Source organism: Ctenopharyngodon idella, chromosome 7 (assembly GCF_019924925.1).
Source record: "Ctenopharyngodon idella isolate HZGC_01 chromosome 7, HZGC01, whole genome shotgun sequence".
In the NCBI taxonomy this organism is placed as follows: domain Eukaryota; kingdom Metazoa; phylum Chordata; class Actinopteri; order Cypriniformes; family Xenocyprididae; genus Ctenopharyngodon; species Ctenopharyngodon idella.
Genome location: NC_067226.1, coordinates 18,357,002 through 18,376,366, shown reverse-complemented (window position 1 = coordinate 18,376,366; position 19,365 = coordinate 18,357,002). Strand labels below are relative to the sequence as shown.

Sequence of the window (19,365 nt, the reverse complement as noted above, 5' to 3'; positions counted from 1 at the left end):
ACCAGCTCTAGAGTGCCACCAGGAAGTGAATCAGGAGGTTTATTATAACAAAACCACTCCCTAACCAACCGCTGCTATATGCTCAACCACTTACCTGCCTTCCTCCCAATATCTCCACCATAAACATTACAACAGGAAAATATCTTCCAGGGTATTTTTTTCCATGCTTACTAAGATTTTCCCAAATATTTGGGGAATCATTTGATTTAGACTTTGAAACTTGTGAAACTTTGACAGTTCGGCAGTTTACAATGCCCTTAAGGTCTTGCCAAAATTAAACGTAGTGATTAACACAATGTTGTTAATTTGTTTAAAAAATAGCTTGTCGACACTTTTCAGAATTCAGAAAAAAACAAAACATGTTTTTATGAATAAAATGTTAAATAAATCAGGCAAATTATATGAACGCCTCTATAAAAACTTTCAGTATATTGATAGGAATAAAATTGGAAAGTGCTAGGAAGTAGGAGATTTCTGGCTTAGTGTATGACAAAAAAAAAAAAAAAACTTATTTAGAGAAAGCGGCATTTCATTAGATATGTATTGTAAATGAAATCTAGCTAGCCTACACATGCAAATGTATAAAGTGTAATGAAATAAATAGACAAAATGTCTATTTTGGATTCTTTCTTTCTACTTATCTGAAAAAAAGAAAGTAGAAAGCAAAATAGTCCAAAATCCGCATGAAAAAACAAACAAACTATGGTTTTGCCTGTAGTGTCTTGCATTGCGCATGAAAATTAATTTCGTCACCAGCTGAAGGTCCAGTGTATCTGACGTCAGGCTCGTTTTAGAACAGCTGCAATTACTCTAACCAGCCACTAGGTGTCAGCAACTCCAAGGAAAATTAAGCACGAAGGCTCGACGTTGTCGAGGTCATTGTTAAAATGTGTTCAAATCTACAGCGGGTTGTAATCCTGACTCATGAGGCATATATGGTAGCAGAAAGGCGTCAAGATTCCTTGATGGTCTGAAATCAGTTTCCCTCAGAGGTATATCACCATACAAAATCACCATTTTGCTGACTAGACAGCAGTCCATCTCAAGCATTTAAAAACGCAATTTTAAACATTCGGGTTTATCTAATTATTTAAGAAACAAACGTTAAAAATAAAGTCATATATTTAAGTTATTAAATGTGAAATAAGTATATAACTGTATTGTAAGTAAATAACCTTGTTACAGCTAACATGCAATGGTTGCAATAAGAGTGAAGACAAACGTTCACCCAGAGCGAACAAGCTGGATGTGCGGCGATCGTTTTTATGTTCACAGTATCTTTGGAAACTTAAAATACATTTGTGGATAACGTATAATTCATGCAAAACTTAATTAGCATGTTTTTGTTTGTGGGTGAGTGTAGTTGGCATTGCGAGTTAGGCCTTTTCGCCGAGGGGTTTATTCCTTGAATTTCGTTAAGCAGATCTCGTTGTTGTTGTTGTTTTTATTGCAGAGGACATTCCAAGAGTGTATAGTGGCATAACCGTACAGAACAATACACCATATCACATAAAATATATAATAGTAGTAATAATACATTGGGGCGGCTCTCGTCGTCAGTTCAAGATCGCTCAGTCTGTTCAGGGACGACTTTGCACGCGCTGCAGCCATCTTGCGGATGCACCTGACGTCAACACTCGAGTCAGCTGATTGGTTGAGTTTTGCGCGCCATTGGTTGACACCGCCTAGAGGCGTCAGAAATGCTCTAGTCCAGTGGTTCTCAAAGTGTGGGGAGATCAACAGGAAAAAAAAGTTTTGCAATGGCGTTCAAGTGCAGCATGAATAGCGAACGCCAATTACACTGAATCGTTCTTCTTCAGATTCTTGACTTGTCACTGTGTGAACAAGCCCAACATAGAAGTTGCTCGCCATAGAAAAGGGGGGAATCTGTATATCATTTCGATTTCGGTATTACATTTCAACATGCAACGCTTATTTAGCATATACATAGGCTACTATATAATGCCTTGCTATACTAAACTAACTCTAAGCCTTGAAACTGAAAAACACACCATTTTAAATATTTAGTCAAACTAAATGTAGCATTTAGTCCTATGCTCCTTAACATTCGGCGCCCCGGAGGATTCAACTGAATCAAAACTAGGCTATAATTTGCATAGAAGTAAATAAAGTTTATAGGCTACTGAGCCAGACATTGTTGATAAAGGTAATAGTAACAAATACCTCAGACTAGTTAAATCCTGGGCGACCAAATATTCAGAATAATCAAATGTATAATTGTATTATATTAATTTCATATCATAATATAATTTTATATTGTTGTAATATTTATGTTGCATATACTTTTATCGTATTGTTATTATATATGCCTATTATAAATAATATAGAGAGACTATTATATTTTTCATTTATTTATTAGGACTATATAATTTTATAACACATTGGTAGAAATTACTACGTTTTTAACATTGTAACATTCTTCTTTTTCTTTTTCTTTGTTTTCAGAAAAGAAAAAAAAAAAAAAATCACTTATTTCATGGTCTTCATGCATGGGCCATAATTTTCGGACTGTGGTTTTCTAAATGAGGGGGGAAGGTGACTTTGCTAAAACTGGTGGGGGGTTTATTACACAGGGCGTGGTGTCCATCTAGCCAATAGGAGGCCTTTGCTCGTACAAACGCTGGCCTTTAACCACCGGCACGGATATAAACAGACTACAAACAACAAGAACTAAACAAGCGTCAGTTCACGGCATTGACTTTTAGGCATCATGGCAAACGTGGACGTATCAAGCAATCTGGAGCGTCATGTTGCACGGAGAACGTTTCCTCTTCTCGCTCGCACGAAGGTCTGCCGTAACCTTTTCGGACCCGTAGACCACGAGGAGCTGCACTGTGAAATGAAACGCAAACTCCAGGAGATCTCCGAGCGAGACCAGAGCCGGTGGAATTTTAACTTTGAGACCAGCTCGCCTCTGCCTGGAGATTACGAGTGGGAGGCGATTTCAGAGGAAACTATGCCATTTTTCTACAAGGATAAAGTGCAAAATAAGAAAGCTCGCGCCGCGGCGTCTGTTAATGCAACAGGGGACTCATCCAGCACTGTTGACTGTGGGTTACACGGGATTTCCAGGAGTCCGGTAGTTCAAGAATCCGCGGACGTCCCAAGTCGACCCACCGAGCTTAACCAGGAGAACCTCTCTAGTGCACTCAACTCAAAACCAGCTCGCGCTTCAGTCCTCAGAAACAGACGAAAGAGGTCACTCTTCCCAGAGACCACGAGAAACAGCACGCCACAAATTACAGGTAAATGCACTGAAACTATAAATAAAAGTAACGGACAACTTACGTGTCTCAATTTTTAATGTGATCTTAAGCGAAACATGTCTAACGGCATATAACATTGATTTCCACCAGACTTCTTCCCGAAAAGAAAAAGGACCCTGGAGTCCAAACAGGATGAACGCAGCTCCCTTCAAGCCGGCACATCCACCAGCATTGAAGTAACGCCACGTAAAACAATAAGATGGTACGTATCCACTCTGTCCTTATAACTGTCTCTATCGTTGCATTATTGTTATTATAATTATAATGATAATTATTATTACTAATTGCATTAAACGTGTAGCCTAAGTGATTGGCAACATCGAATTCAGTTTAATTCGCCTTCATTTAAATGTCTGTCCTCTGTGTAAAGCTGCTGTTTAGCTGTGGAACAAATGTTAATTTTGTCATATTCTTTGCTTTACAGATGTTTGCACTTCATGCAGCAGTCCACCTGTGTTTATCTGCAGAGCGGATGAAAGAAAACAAGGGGACGAGACTTTTACTCTCTCTCTCTCTCTCTCTGAATATATGTAGCAATAATGGCTCCGCCAACAGAGACTTTGTTGCAGTGTTACAATGTCTAAACGGTGCAATTTTATATTTCTTGTATTTCAACTGTGTAGAGGGCTAGGCCATACTGCTCTAAATAGCAATACTTTTTTTTTTGTTTTTTTTTTAAATATACTAACTTATTTTATTTATGTTCATAATAGTTGGTTACTCTATTATTTACAGCTATTGTTATTTTTAATTATTTCGGCCATATTTTAAGTTGTTTTATTTAAGTTTTGTATGCAGCATCATGCAAAGAATGTTTCTGAGCCGTGTTTGTTAAAATATATTCTGTAGCTCACGTTGTACCTTTGAATCAAAGTGTAAATTAAATTATATTTTTGCTAACTTGGTCGTATTCACGTGTGTTCTTGTGAAAGTCACATATGCCTATTATACTGTTCAACTTCATTATTGTGGATCATGGGATGTTGGTAAACGGCAGAAAAAATAAATAATTGGCCGCACTTTTGAGTCGTCAACATTTTGCCTGTGACAAAAAGAGGACATTTTGGCCTCTAAACAGGAGGGACTCAGCTGTTCCGCCCTCAGTGTTTGTGGGGAGGGATATGCGGGCAGCTGCGTGCTATAGGGAGGATTTAAATGCCATTTTCTTTCCATAATGAAGGAGGCAGGTGCCCTTGGAACCCCGCTTTGTCCACATAAGACCTTCATTTTCAGCACCCTCTCAGCTATCCCGCTAATGAAACACTTACCAAGACTCGAACAAAATGGGCTCCTTCTATTTACACGCCAACCACCTGCCTCCCCTCCCCCTACCTACACACTATCTGTGAATAACATTTACTATAGATACCACCACACGCCAGATCTTTATAATGTCATTGAGTTAGGGGAAAAGCTAATGGAAAAAGACGAGAACAAAAACGGTATAGATAAAATAGTGACCAAACGAAATGTAATTGTGAGCAAAATAGGTAGGCTCAAACTTTTCTATATAGTTTTAACTGCAATAGGCTGTATCCATTTGGATTTTTGGATAAACTTTCGTTCAGTTTTACCAATTTCAGAGTATGCACTTCTATTTTAATAGCTCTTTAATGAGGCTACACCAATGTCTTGTATTTTAAATGACGAATAACAGCAATAGCCTATAAATCAATGTAAATAATAAGAAGAATAATAAAGTGTTATGAACAACTAGGCTACATTTGTATTTAAAGTAGGCCTAATAGTCTTTGAAACTTTGATCATACAGACTGGAAATGTATTCGCGATAGGAAAATTAGTTTAGGCTACTCTTGGGATTTTACACGGAAAAACGAGCAACTTTGGGCCTTTAACAATTCATATTTTATCAGAAAAATCAAATAAATCTTCAGGAATATGCTTATTAACGAATTTTACATATTTAATTTCTGACGTTCACGTTTGGCATAGGTGAAGAGTGCCAGTGTTTCGCTAGATATAGCCTTTCTCTAAAGAAGTTTCCCATTTCCATGACCATCTGGCACCAAAAAAAGGCGAAATGGAACAAAGGCAGCTAAAGGCGTAAGGCGAAGCGAGTGCCATCGCATTCACCTGCAAATGAGGCTTTGTGCTCTCATAGAAGCACTCGGTGCTCACAAATCCTGTTTGCTTTTGTTTCTAGTCCGTATCTAGTCGTGTGCAAGAAAACAGAGATACTCCAGTCCGTCATGCCAACGACTGACCATCATTCAAATGAAGAAACGAATAATGTTCGGAGACGTGAAATGCAACTGCATAAAGATTGTTTGGGAACACTTTAAATTAATGTGTAAATGTGCAAGTTAACAAAAATAATAATGCAAACAATAATAGGCTACTAATAATTAACAATTAGCTGCTGTTTTATTTTATTTACAAGCAGGCCAAAATTAGGCCTACCTATATGAGGTAGCCTGCTAATTTGTATTACTCAGTACCGATGTAGGTTTTTTGAATGAAGGTTTATGCGGTAATAAGCATCATGATCAAATTGTTCTATTTTACTGAACGAATTTTTATCTTTCGCGTGTTAAAATATGATATAGGCTACCACTGAAAGCTGAATATGCAGGCTATCTCTAAAACATCTAGCCTAACAGACATGAAATTGTCTTAATATTGTTACACCACCGTGCTTCAAAATTTTTAATGGAAAACGATGATTTTAATAAACGCAATTGTAATGTGAGGAATCCTCCAGAGTTTAACTGGACCTCATTATTTGAGCTTTTACACTAAAATCATTATGTCCAGATTGACAGGGTTTCCAATATGTTCCGTTCTAGCTCAGCTGGGTTTCCTGGCCAGATGGATTACCTCCTCAGGCTCATGGGACCTCGACTTTTATCAGCAAATCCCACAGAGACGCATTCATTCAGCCCATGCAGTCTGTACATCATTAAATGAAGTTAAGAGTTCAATTCGAATCCTTTTATTCTGACTAAAACATTATTTAAATCATGCTCGTTTATTTGCCTAAAAAAAAAAAAACAGGAAATACGGTGCGCCTGAATACAAAATACGGCACAGTAGCCTACGCAGTAAACTACAAAATATGAGTAATCTAAATTAAAAAATTAAAGTGTAAATACTATGACTGATGATTTCTTTAGAAGTTTTTTTTATCCAAAAACTACACAGCTTTTTTTTTTTTTTAGTTCACTTAGGCCTAATGAAAACAAAGTAATAGAATGAAAAAAAGATGAGTTAACAATTCACGTTTCCTCTCTCAATTGCTATACATTTATTTTTCTTTCTATATAACAGGGACATCACTTTCCAAACATTGCTACTCTTTTTGACACAAACATCTGCAATTTGCAGCAAAACCATCAAACCATTCATCTCAGTGTTGTAGCCCTCTCCATTGCAGAGCTGTTTCTCTTTCACTAATAAAACCCATAAAACAAGCGGAGGCACTGGCAAGCTGTGTCTTCAAGGCTGGATACACCTCTATGGGTTCACTAGCTTGGATTAATGGCATTTGGTCCCAAAGTTTGCTCAGCAGTCCCAGAGACAGTGACAGCAGTACGTCCTTTTAAACGAATAACAAAGGCTTATCATTTATCTGGCGGCATATGGGCCAGACCCCCTCTGTAGCAGGCCTGCTCTCTGTGCTGTCTGCCAATACTGTTGTCCCGTCGATTCCGTTGTTGACATAGTTGTCCTATACTTTAAAGTGTCTTATTCCTCTGCCCTTTTGGGACTTTGGGATATTATTTGTGGAACTTTATATGGCATATGGTTTTATAAAATTAAGATTAAGTCAGCATAAATAGAGAAGATGAAGCTGACATCCTGGTTTGCTACTTCATCTTTTCTGAGATATAATCCTAAACCCTCGATTAGCGAGATAATAAAGACAAAACTGTCATGCTTTCATGAATACATATGTGATGGAATGTCTGATTTGTTGCACATATTACAGGTGACAATGGTCCGTACAAGAAGCTGTGTGCGAACAATGGCAGAGTGGACAGCCGTGTTCCTGCCCAGGATAAGGTCGAAGGGTGCGCATGTAGTCATCCCCATAGCAACAAAGCCCCTCACCCCTGAGAGCAAATGTATTGTCATAAGATCAGAGGTCACGGTGCTCCCCATATGGTCGTGTGCTGCATAAGTCATTGATCTGTCGGGATGCTCTAAAGGAATTCTGAAAGTGTCACTGAAAGACTTTTAGAAAAAAGACAACAACTGCTCCTGAATGCCATAAATGCCTCCACACAGGCATAAATAGCACCATTCTGGCCTGATGGTGAAGGAAAAGAGCGGGAAGCCGGGCTGCCCACACACTTGTGTTTGAATAGCCAAGACGTTTGACCCCACGGAAACATGGTGGAAATTAAAGCACTGCAAACATGAGAAAGAAGAAACAAGATGTTTATTTAGGAGATAGCACTTCATGAAAATGGATTTTACTGACTGGTATAAAAATAACTAAAAAATAAAACCTTTTTTAGAGGTCAAATACAAAGACAAAAAAGTTTTCGATTTACATCGTCATCAGTGTTGTATATGTTGAACTTTGATATGGTTTTGAGCTTATGCACCAAAGTTATTTGTTTGTCTATAAATTTCTTCAGTAATTAGCACGTTTTACGGCCTTTTGGGCAGTTTTGGCTGTAATGGATTTTTACAGCAGAATCGAATGATACAGTATTTATTTCACATTTATAAAAATAGAACATTCACATTAGTGAATGAACATAAATACAAACCTGATTGAGAAGACAGAGCTAAGTGAAAAGTTGTTATACAGCTGAATTTAAACAGTTTTCACAAATATGTGGCTCTAAAAAGCTTAGTGATTCATAAACATAAGGAGCACACATTTTGTTCCTGTCAACAGTAATCATTTATAAACATTCATCAATTCATGACACTCCAAAATAACATCATAATATTCACATCTGCAATCCTAAAAATAAAGGTTCTTTATTGGCATTTTTGGTTCCACGAAGAACCTTTAACATTCATGGAAACTTTTAATTTCACAAAAGGTCTTAATAGAGGGAAAAGGCTATTTAGATTAGTAAAAATGTTCTTCACATTAAAGGATTAGTTCACTTTCAAATGAAAATTACCCCAAGCTTCACTCACCCTCAAGCCATCCTAGGTGTATATGACTTTCTTCTTTCAGATGAATACAATTTTTAATAAATATTTTAATAAATATCCTGACGCATCCGAGCTTTATAATGGCAGTGAGCGGGATCAACGAGTTTGAGCTGAAGAAAGTGCTTCCATCCACATCCATCCATCCATCCATCATAAACATATTCCACACAGCTCCAGGGGGTTAATAAAGGCCTTCTGAAGCGAAGTGTTTGTGTAAAAAAAATATCCATATTTAACAAGTTATGGAGTAAAATATCAAGCTTCCGCCAAACCGCCTTCCATATTCAACTTATGGAAAAAGCTTAACTGACACCAGTTCCATTTTTTTTTTCTTCGTAATTTGAATACGGAAGGCAGTCTGGCGGAAGCTATATATTTTACTTCATAACTTGTTAAATATGGATATTTAACAAGTGGATATTTAAATTTAATTATTTAAGGCCTTTATTAACCCCCCGGAGCCGTGTGAAGTACGTTTATGATGGATGGAGGCACTTTCTTCAGCTCATACTTGTTGATCCTCGCTCACTGCCATTATAAAGCTTGAATGTGTCAGGATATTTAATAATATATCTCCGATTGTGTTCATCAGAAAGAAGAAAGTCATATGGCTTGAGGGTGAGTAAAGCCTGGGGTAATTTTCATTTGAAAGTGAACTAATCCTTTAAGAAAAAAAGGTTTTTTTAAGAACTGTTTATTGAAAGATTCTTTAGGGAAACCAAACATTTTTCATCTATGGCATCGCTGCGAAAACCCCCTTTTGGAACCTTTATTTTAAGAGTGTGGAGTGGAAGAGGGCAAACTGCTCACAAAAAGTATGGAACACTCTTCTTTTAAAAGAAAAACAACCGAATAATCAATATAAAAAAACTCAAAGTCACACTTAGACAATAGTATGCTTAAAATATTTAATATTTCTTTACGTTTTGCTTTCTAAGAAATTTAACAAAATATAAAGATCAACAGACTTAGTCAGACAAGAAGATATCTTCAAATTAGCTGAGGCCGAACCTGAGCCAGATCTAATATCTTACATTAACTCTAGCCAAAACTGACCCAATATCAGGCACTTTGTGATGTAGTGGTCCTTTAGCAACTCAGCTGTTCTCATGAATAACAGTTGGTGTGGACAGTTGCTCAGAACTGGGCAGGCTGTCCTGTCTTTCCGGCACTGACAGGCTGAGGGTGGCTGATTGTCGCTGGAAGCTGCTACGCTGTTCCTTCCCTCTGGCCAGATCCCCCCGTCTCTCCCTTGCCAACATGAGGTTGAGAGATTCTGCGATGCTGTTAAGTGTCCTGTCCATGTGTGTGATCTGTGGGGAAACGAGTGTGTGGCCTCAGCACATCTTTCAAAACACTGTCTAAAATAACGCCGTCATAGCGTCTGTGTAAATAGCGTCATAAACAAGAGACAATGTGTCCATATAAGCCGTAAACCACCAGCAACTGATAAAAGGTCCCATCTGTATAAACAGTCTAGCAAAAGAAATAAATCCATTCTTCTATATGCTGTAAATGAGATTAAACTTTGATCAAAGAGGTGATAATGAATAGTTGAAAAATATTCAGTTAAATGAAAAGATTAGGCCATGCTATTTTGTTATAACTGAATCACATGGTTGAACTGAGTGAAAACTATCATCCAGTCAGAACTACACTTATTTAAAAACTAATTCTGTGACACATCATGCCATATTTTTATATTATAACTATAATAAACTATTTTGAAATGTGTCAGAGCTCAATAAAAAATGGTGTAAAAGCAATTTTCACTCAGAAATAATAAATTTCACAATTAATTACAAAAAAAGGCAATTAACATACAATTAAACACAAAATTTTAAATTAGAAAGACTAACATGGTACTTATCTTGTAAAACGTAGTCCAATATTCTAACTTTGAAACATTTTTTTTTTACAGTATTGTTTATGTAACTGTCTACGCGCCTAAAAAAAAGCTACATATTTCAAGACCAGTGGGAATTGTTGTTAGATATTTAAATGGATTCATGTTTGAGAGGAAGAAAACTGTCAAGAGAAATATTTGTAATTCTTCATTTTACAGTTGGGGAGCCAAATGTCATGAGATTCTTTCCCCTGGGTTAAAGCTAAGTGACGTGTGGAGCCAGCGCTGTCTACACCCCATTAGAAATAACCAGACGAGTGTCTCCATGCTGGACCACAGTTTACACAATGATAGTGGCACCACAGTCACATACAAACATATGGACACATGCACAAACATATAGCGTACGGCAGGAGACTCGGGCATGTAAACATATGCAGTCGCTCCCCATATAGACATGAATACAAACATGCACGCTACTAACCACAGAGAAAAAACAAGATCTTGAGTCGAAACTTAAAGGGATAGTTCACCCAAAAATGAAAATTCTTTCATCATTTACTCACACTCACGTGCAAGTTTATCATAATACCATAAAAGGTCACATTTACTGGTTTGTACTTACAAACTATAGAATTATTTTCAGTTACACTTTATTTTAAGCTGTGTTACAATGTAATTAAGTACGGAGTAATAAGAAGAACTACATGTATTTACTATAGCTTTAGTGGTTTAAGGTTAGTTGCATATAATTATGCACGATTTATAATTACTATAGTAACTACATGTAACATGTAACAAGGACAGTAAAACAAAGTGTTACTCTATTTTCTATTAAATGCTAGAAACCCATACAAATAAATCTGATGGGGAAATATTTATAATTGGGAAATTGATAATTGGTCATACAGTGCTCCTCATAGTCTATATAAACAGATTAAATGGATTTTAAATATTTGTTCCATAAAAAAAAAATCTACTGTTCAAAAGTTTGGGGTCAATAAGATTTTTTTTTTTTTTTAAGAAATAAGTTTTATTCAGAAAGGGTGCATTAAATTGATCAAAAGTGACAGTAAAGACATTTATAATATTACAAAAGATTTCTATTTCAGATGTAAATATATCTTTCACAAAATATTAAGAAGCACAACTGTTTCAACATTGTTAATAATAAGAAATATTAGAATGATTTCTTAAAGTTCATGTGACGAATACTGGAGTAATGATGCTGAAAATGTAAAATTACATTTTAAAATATATATTAAAATAGAAAACGGTAATTTTAAATTGTAATAATATTTCACAATAATACTATTTTAAGCACAAGAGGCTTCTTTCCAAAACATTAAAATATCTTACACACTACAAACTTTTGAACAGTGTATGATTAAATATAAAATCTTAATCTTCAATATTTAAAAAAAGGGATGATCTAAATGTAAAGAGAACAGACACAGAAGACTGTGTTAGAAGACTGTGTTAGTGATGCAGTAATGAGTTTCTTCAGATGGGTGTTTGCATAAAAGTTAAGGCTATTTGTTCCTGTTTATGCCAGACACTGTGTACTTCCTGCTTATCACAGAATTATGGGAAGAAGAATGACACTGTAATGGGCAGGGTATCCTGTCCACAGCCTCTACAGCTAATGGCACATTTTCAAGCAGTTCTTTATGTGTCCTACTGGGAAATACTTGTAATTTGGCTAGCATTGTCATAAAGATATGGCTAGCATGCTGAAGACGATAAAATGAGACAATGAGATCAAAAACAATCCTGAAGTCCACTAATTTTCACTTTTTATATAAATGAATAAAAGGCAGCACGCTCCCTAAAGATATGTTAGCTATGAAAACAGCAAAAAAAGATCGAATTCTTCTTAAAATGTTTTTCTAAACATTCTCAGAAAAGAATTTAAAACATGGCCTTTTTTCTGGCATTTCATAAAATGAGTCAATTTGGTACTTCTATGAGAGACAGAGAGGGAGAAAGAGAGCAAGCGAGTATAAGAGAGAGAGATCATGTGAACAAGTATGCTGTTTCGAGTTTGTGTCTAGGATGAGAGCTGTTTGTAAAAGGATTTATGGCTGGAGTGGCAAATGAACAGAGTGAGTGTTTGTAGAGCTCCTGAATCCCTGTAATTTTTGGAGGCCAATAGACCTCTCACTTTTACACACGCACACACACACACACACACACACACAAGCAAGATGTTCTTTTTAGAGTCACAACACCCTTATCAGCACCCATCACTCATGGAGAATGTTTGAGAAGTCTTCAAAAAGTGAAGTTTGACTGAAGGCAGAAAAAGAGAGAGAGGTTCCTTCTGCCTCCAGGTTAAGGCTTGATGAATGAAGCTTATAGATCTTTATCTGTAGAATCCTTGCTGGACCAACTTGTGCACTTAAACTAAAGCCCTGGAACTTGTTATTGTTTTACTAATGATTGAACTTTTGGAAGCACTTGGTTTCTACATATTGCTAAAATTTAAGAGCGTGTGATATTGTCTGAAGAGATACTGATCCAAACAAGCAAATGTGAGAAAAAACACAGATTTTGCTCAGTAAATCTGTGGCTTTTTTGTTGTCTTTTTTTTTTTTTTTTTTCACCTTTATATTCTGTGGGCTTTTTTAAAATAACTTTCGGCCTATTGTGGCTTACGTACAAAGACATTTTAGACTTTTTTAGGCATTGTGAGTTTTTAATGTTTGCTTCAGATACTGGAACCCTCAATAGTTATGAAGTAAAAGCATGTTTTCCAACACAAAAATGATATAAATGCCCTTCTTACTAAGTTTAACTAAACCCTACTCGGGATGTAGAACAAATATTCAAGTGCTTACCTTCTCTTCCATCCTGTTGAGTCTGGAGCCAATAGTGTTTGTGCCTTTGTCTTTCATGCGGTCTACAGAAGACAAGAATGGTGCCAAGAAAAACATAATACAAACTCTCTATAAACACACATGTGCACTAAGACTACAAGACAACAATAAACTAACAGCAACATTAAGAACAACGAAGGGGTCAAATTATAGCAAAACATGGTGTGGGGTTGAGGAATGTGAGAGCAGAAAGTGTAATGAATGACCTAGCTTTACCTGAACTTGTCTGGAAGAGGGAGAGCTTCCCTAAGGACTGATCCAGTCTGTTAGGGCCGAGTATGAAATGGTAATGCACAGAAATGGCAGATGAAAAGTGTGAATAACAGTGACAGGTATGGATGTACTCTTAACTCCCCAGCTTTATTTATCCAAAGGTCATGAAATAGTCATTTATATTGCTATTATTTCTATAAAATGTAATTCATGTATAGCCATGTTAAAGTAAACACTTTTCCCAATATGCTTAGCTGCTGCTAGGTGATAAAGTGAGTCCTCGTCTCACCTTCTCTGAAGCTCCTTGATGCGCACCATGAGGTTGAGATGACCCTGAGAATACTGCTCAATAACATCCCTCACATCGTACGGTTTACGTGCTTGCTGCAAAAACACATATATACAGCTGAAAACCAGCTGATATAACATCTGTACTCATCACTTACTGTATTTGCTTTTTCTGTCTGTGCATATAGTTAGATCTGTTTTTAAATAAACATATAATAATTATAATAAAATACTAATATATAATAAATATGCACCGCCGTTCGAAAGTTTCAGGTCAAATATTTTATTTATGTTTTTGAAAGAAGTTCTTTATGCTCACCAAGGCTGCATTTGTTTGATCAAAAATATAGTAATATTGTTTGGAAAAGCTGAATTTTCAGCATCATTACTCCAGTTTTCAGTGTCACATGATCCTTTAAAAATCATTCTAATATGCTGATTTGATGCTCAAGGAACATTTCTGGTTATTATATTTATTTATTATTATAGTACAGTTGCTGGTTAATATTTTTGTGGAAACCGTGATACTTTTTTTCAGGATTAGAAAAAATGTTGAATAGAAAGTTCAAAAGAACAGCATTTTGTGAAATTGTCTTTACTGTCTTTACTGTCACAAGATCAAATTATCAAATTGATCAAATTAATGCATCCTTGCTGAATAAAAGTATTAATTTCTTAAAAAAAACAACAAACTTTTGAATGATAGTGTGTGTGTGTATGTATATATATATATATATATATATATATATGTATATATATATATTTAAAAAATACATAATCCAAAAACAAATAAATAAATACACACACACACACACACACACACACACACACACACGTATGGGGCCGTTTCTATGAATTCATATAAATTGTTGATACTTTTCATACTTAAATTTTCACAGAACAGGACTACTCAATGAACTGCAAAAGATATGTAAAAAAAAAAAATGAATTAAAAAAAAAAAAAAAAAGAATGTTAAATGTACACTTTGCCTTATACTCTCATACACTGATCTCATACAAGATATGATCTTGCCTAGGTCCCCACAGGCACTAATTGGCTCTGTATTTGAGTGAAGCTTTATGAATAAAGCCTGAAAGAATCAGTTCATCATAAGGGTGAACTCTCTTGACTTCATACAACCAGCCCCAAATCAAAGAAGCCCAGAGGGGAAATATTTCCTCTGATTGTCACCTTTGAGGAAAGTGATTCACATCTGCTGAAACCAAAAGTACACCCTGATCAAACACTCAGTCTTTGCTTTCGGGTGGATTAAGCACAGGTGATGACGCTTACGGCTATTTAAATTAATTTGAACTTCCTGACTAACATAGGGAAGATGCATCAAGCTCCAAGAACTTGAGCTCAGTTTGATCAGCATCAGTGAAATAACCAAACATTCACACATCTCCGGCACAAATGACCCAATTCAGGAGAAGCTAGAGCTGTTCAAAGGAGGGTAAACATTGTCATGACATCAGACACAGCAAATCTAGCCAGCAGCATCTGACAAACACTCCAAAGTGTGTGTTCTGTGTCGCAAGAGTGTGTGAGAGGAGGGCAGAAGGACTTGGAGAAAATAAGGGGATTGAGAGATGACTGAGGCAAGCGGGTCAAATGAATGGATGGCGAGAGGGTAAAGAGAGAAGACAAACAAAGTGCAGTAACGAGTATCAAGTGTCGCACAATCGCACAAAGGAGGAGAAAGTGTGTAGCACAGCTATTAAGGTAATCCTTTGACATTAGCATGTATTTTTGAGGACTCAGGCAGAGCATCTGCTGTGACTCACTGAGGCCCACCACAAGGTCTACCTTTTAATACAGTCAAACCAAAAATTACATTTTTGATATTTTTGATATATTTTTACTAGTGGGTGCAGGACACTATAGTTCATTTATGTAAGTGAGAATAGCAAAATAAAGTAAACTGTGACATATTATACCCAAAAATTGTTCATAAAGTGGACTACCAGTAAAACTGATAAAAATTTGGAACCAAAAATTATTCAGACACTTTGACCTGACCATGTTTTGCTTAAGTGTTATCTGACATAATTAAGATTATTTTTTTCTGACACAGTTTAACTCTGAGATCTTGTCATATTTTATTACCATTTTTTTTTTAAACTATAATGAATAAACTGTATTAATGAATGAAATGTTCAAGGTGTCTGAATAAATTTTGGTTTGACTGTATTTGTTAAAAGACACCTAATTTACTACTTACACTGGATTTTATCAAGGAATGCTCATGATTGGAAACGCAAATTTGAAAGTTTCTTTATGATCAAAAATAAATTAGCAAAACAGCCCCTGCACCACAATAAAGAGAAGAAAAATCTGCATTTCTGCTCATTTTAGCACTGTAACATTACGATTAAATTCTGGTTGTTCTTGCAAATAGAAAAAGAAAATCTTACCTGGAACTTTTTTTTGGCCACAAAGTAGTACATTCTCTGGATCACACGAATGGCTGCTCGATGGGAATCCCGCAACCTGTGTGTTTATGCGCTGTGATTAGTATTAAGAAAGATACTTGACATTTACATTACAGTTTGATTTTAAAGGGATAGTTCACATAAACATGAAAATTTTGTCATCACTGACACCCTCATATCATTTCAAACCCGTAAAAACAAAAAAGAAAAAAGAAAAAAAAATGTCAGTGTTTTTCCATAAAATTTAAGTCAATATATCGTTCAAAATATCCATCAACATATCCTCTTTTCTTGCTCTACAGAAGGAATGACGTCATACAGGTTTGGAATGACATGAGGGTAAATAAATGTCATTTTTTGATGAACTATTATAAGATTATCAAAGAAATGTATAATATTATTGTTAAAATCAACCTAATCTCACAGGAAAACGTCAGTATGTTACGAGGTGGTGATTTCGTATGAATTTGTATGATGTGAATCATATAAAAATGTACTATTATTAGAAAAAAGTATGCAGGTTAAGGTTAGGGTAGGGTAAGGTCACCCCTAACCCCATCCCAAAAACATACCTATCACTGGAGAGAAAGCAGATCATACGAAAATGTACGAATGAGATTGTACGAATTCATAAATAGCCACCACTTTGCCAAAATGTAAAATAGTGATGAACTGCCATGAGATTGTGATTCGGTCAACGTTAATTAACATAGCACAATCACTGACCCAACACATTTTCAATATCATTTGCAAAACAATGCTATCAGTCTCCGGCAGGCCATCAGGTGCAGCCCTGAGCCACTCCAGATGCTGTTTATGTGGATAGGACTTTTGCAAGTGGCCATTGAGCACAAGGGTCATGAACAGGACACAGTGTCTAAGAGAAAATACAAGGCTCTCTCTCTGCTTTTCAAAGCTTTCAAAAACCACAGCACTGAGATTTGGTGGGGGGAAGGGAACTGACTCCAGGAGACCCAAGGTTATCTAGAGGGAACGGGACATTGTCTCAAAGAAAGACGAAGTATGAGAAGTACACTTTCCCTTGCACGTCGGCTCCCGCGTGCCAGTCTATATGCGATACGTGCCTGTATCATGTTAGCATGCTATGGCTCATGTCTGTTGCATGTCACTCTGACAAAAGACGGAGCACACTCACACAAGTTCTTTTAAAATGCATTAGCAGTAGACTGGCTGCAGGCTATCAAGCCTCATTGACTTAATGGACATGGCTGGCTGACAGTTTCTGGTTTCTCCCTGGCTGCAGGCTACAGGGAAATGAGGGATAAGGCATATGCCGTGCTCCAGGCAACTGCCAATTTACTGCTCTTTGGTGCCATACTCTAGACTTCAACCAGCATCCCTCTAGGTAATATTGCCAATGGTTAAATAGCCTTCATAGCTTTGAGCATTATCATACCCAAAGCAATGCAAATGTCTGTCAAGTTAGCATTAAAAGAGGAGGAAAGGTAGTTATGGAAAACTCCAGATAACAAAAACGGAAGCTATTTTGCATACTTAGTATGACTTAGTTTATATTTTATTTCCATGCATATATAGTCAAAAGTTTGGACACAGCTACACATTCTTAGCTATCATTAATGTAACTAATCAAAACTAGTAGGCCTATAACAAAAATGGAAGTTTAGGAGTTATGCTGTAACTAACAGTGTTCAACCATGTTTAAATCAAAACTGCTTTTTCTTCACTCTCCAGTCCAACTTATCTATTTAAAAAAAATAAAATGAAGTTTTGTAAAGCAATTAATATTGGCACAGTTTGTATTTGTCTAATTTGAACTAATTTCAAGCATGTAAATGTTTAAATATTAAATTTAAATAACCTCAACAAATCTTTAGACCATGAGAAACATTCACTCATGCAGGTGCGTCCAAACTTTTAGACATACTTTTTTATGCTTTTAATAGAGGTCTCTTATGCTCACCAAGGCTGTATTTATTTGAGAAAAAATACAGCACAAGTAGTAATTCTGTTACATATTATGACAATTTTTCTATTTTAATGTATTTTAAAATATAATATATTCCTGATGGCAAAGCTGAATTAGCAGCAGCAATTGCTCTAGTCTTCAGTGTCACATGAACTGTTAGAAATGATGATTTGGTGGTCAAGAAACATTTCTTATTCTCATCACTGTTGAAAGCAGTTGTGCTGCTTAATATTTTTGTGGAAACTGTGAGGAAATAACTTCTTTCTCATGTCAAATGCTGAACGACTCTCTTGAGCCATAAATGTTTATGGTATAATGATCAGTTTGATATTCACATGCATCTCAGAGATCAATATGGTAGGGTGGTTACATTTTGGTAGGACATTATTAATTTGAAACTACAGAATCCAAATTCAAATTTGGAATCTGTCAGCAATCTGCACAGAGTTCAGGAATCATACCTCCCTGGCTGTTTGTCATTCCAATGGAGCATAGAAAAAACGACAGAAAGAGAGAGAGGTGGGGGACACAAGAGATAGAACATGGGAACCACCCCATCTGTCCCTGAGGCAGTGCCACTTCCTCTCTCCAGTCATGGTTACCAGCATAGCAACGCTGGTCTCATGACCTCAGCAGGGTCACCATCTGCCTCTAGTGCTGGCACAAAGCCTGGCTAATGGTGAACACTGGTGGAGACGTACGCAAAGGGAGAAAGACTCCCACTGGGACAGAGAGAGAAAGAAAGAAAGAAAAAGTTGGAGAGAAACAGACAAACAGACAGATAGAGAGAGAAAGAGAAAAGGAGGCGATCATATGAGGTCTTCTTTCTGCCAAAGGCAGACTGCAAATCTCTCTTCCGTTCCTTATCTTTTTTTTTAAAGTCTGCTAAACAATAGCAGCCAGATGTGAAAGAAACTGCATATCCACTGGAGGGCCACCAATGACTCGACCACGCAGAGGAGTTTGTGCATCAACGCAGCATTTTGTACCTTTATGATTATTACAAAACAATATGTTAAAATAATCTCAAAGGAAGAATATTATATTCAACGCTTCCTGTGAGAAAATTATTAAAGGCATAGTTCACTAAAAAATTACTCATGTCGTTCCAAACCTGTGTGACTTTCTTTCTTCTTTGGAATACAAAAGAAGGATTTTGAAGAAAGTTTCGACTTTTTTTTTCAAAATCTGAGAAATTTTTCCAAATATATAATACAAGTTTAGAATGACATGAAGTTTAGGTTTTGGCTGAACTATCCCTTAGTTTAAGGGATTTGATCTACATGTTAATATATAGACCATAAATGAAATGTATTGTAAACCCAAAAT

At 36.3% G+C, this 19,365-nt stretch overlaps 2 protein-coding genes across 5 annotated transcripts in view; one reads left to right on the top strand and one right to left on the bottom strand.

The window, feature by feature from the left end:
• The first annotated feature begins 2,574 nt into the window (after positions 1-2,574).
• Positions 2,575-4,187, top strand: cdkn1ca (cyclin-dependent kinase inhibitor 1Ca). The gene is made up of 3 exons (XM_051900062.1): positions 2,575-3,266; positions 3,378-3,489; positions 3,712-4,187. Coding segments are annotated over exons 1-3 (648 nt in total). The 5' UTR covers positions 2,575-2,731; the 3' UTR covers positions 3,713-4,187.
• A 4,885-nt stretch (positions 4,188-9,072) lies between these two features.
• Positions 9,073-19,365, bottom strand: part of kcnq1.1 (potassium voltage-gated channel, KQT-like subfamily, member 1.1) — a 38,167-nt gene continuing 27,874 nt past the window's right edge. For 2 of the 4 annotated variants that reach the window (XM_051901493.1, XM_051901495.1), the window contains 5 exons: positions 16,071-16,146; positions 13,654-13,748; positions 13,368-13,414; positions 13,113-13,174; positions 9,073-9,739 (listed from right to left, as the gene is read on the bottom strand). In XM_051901493.1, the coding sequence (XP_051757453.1) occupies positions 9,524-9,739; positions 13,113-13,174; positions 13,368-13,414; positions 13,654-13,748; positions 16,071-16,146 (496 nt within the window). In that variant the 3' untranslated portion in view covers positions 9,073-9,523. The remainder of the gene's footprint in view (positions 9,740-13,112; positions 13,175-13,367; positions 13,415-13,653; positions 13,749-16,070; positions 16,147-19,365) is intronic. The other 2 variants (XM_051901496.1, XM_051901497.1) reach the window with 2 other exon arrangements.

Coding starts and splice junctions, on each gene's coding strand:
- cdkn1ca (XM_051900062.1), top strand. CDS start 2,732: ATGGCAAACGTGGACGTATCAAGCAATCTGGAGCGTCATGTTGCACGG. Junction 3,267..3,377: donor CAGCACGCCACAAATTACAG/GTAAATGCACTG, acceptor GATTTCCACCAG/ACTTCTTCCCGAAAAGAAAA.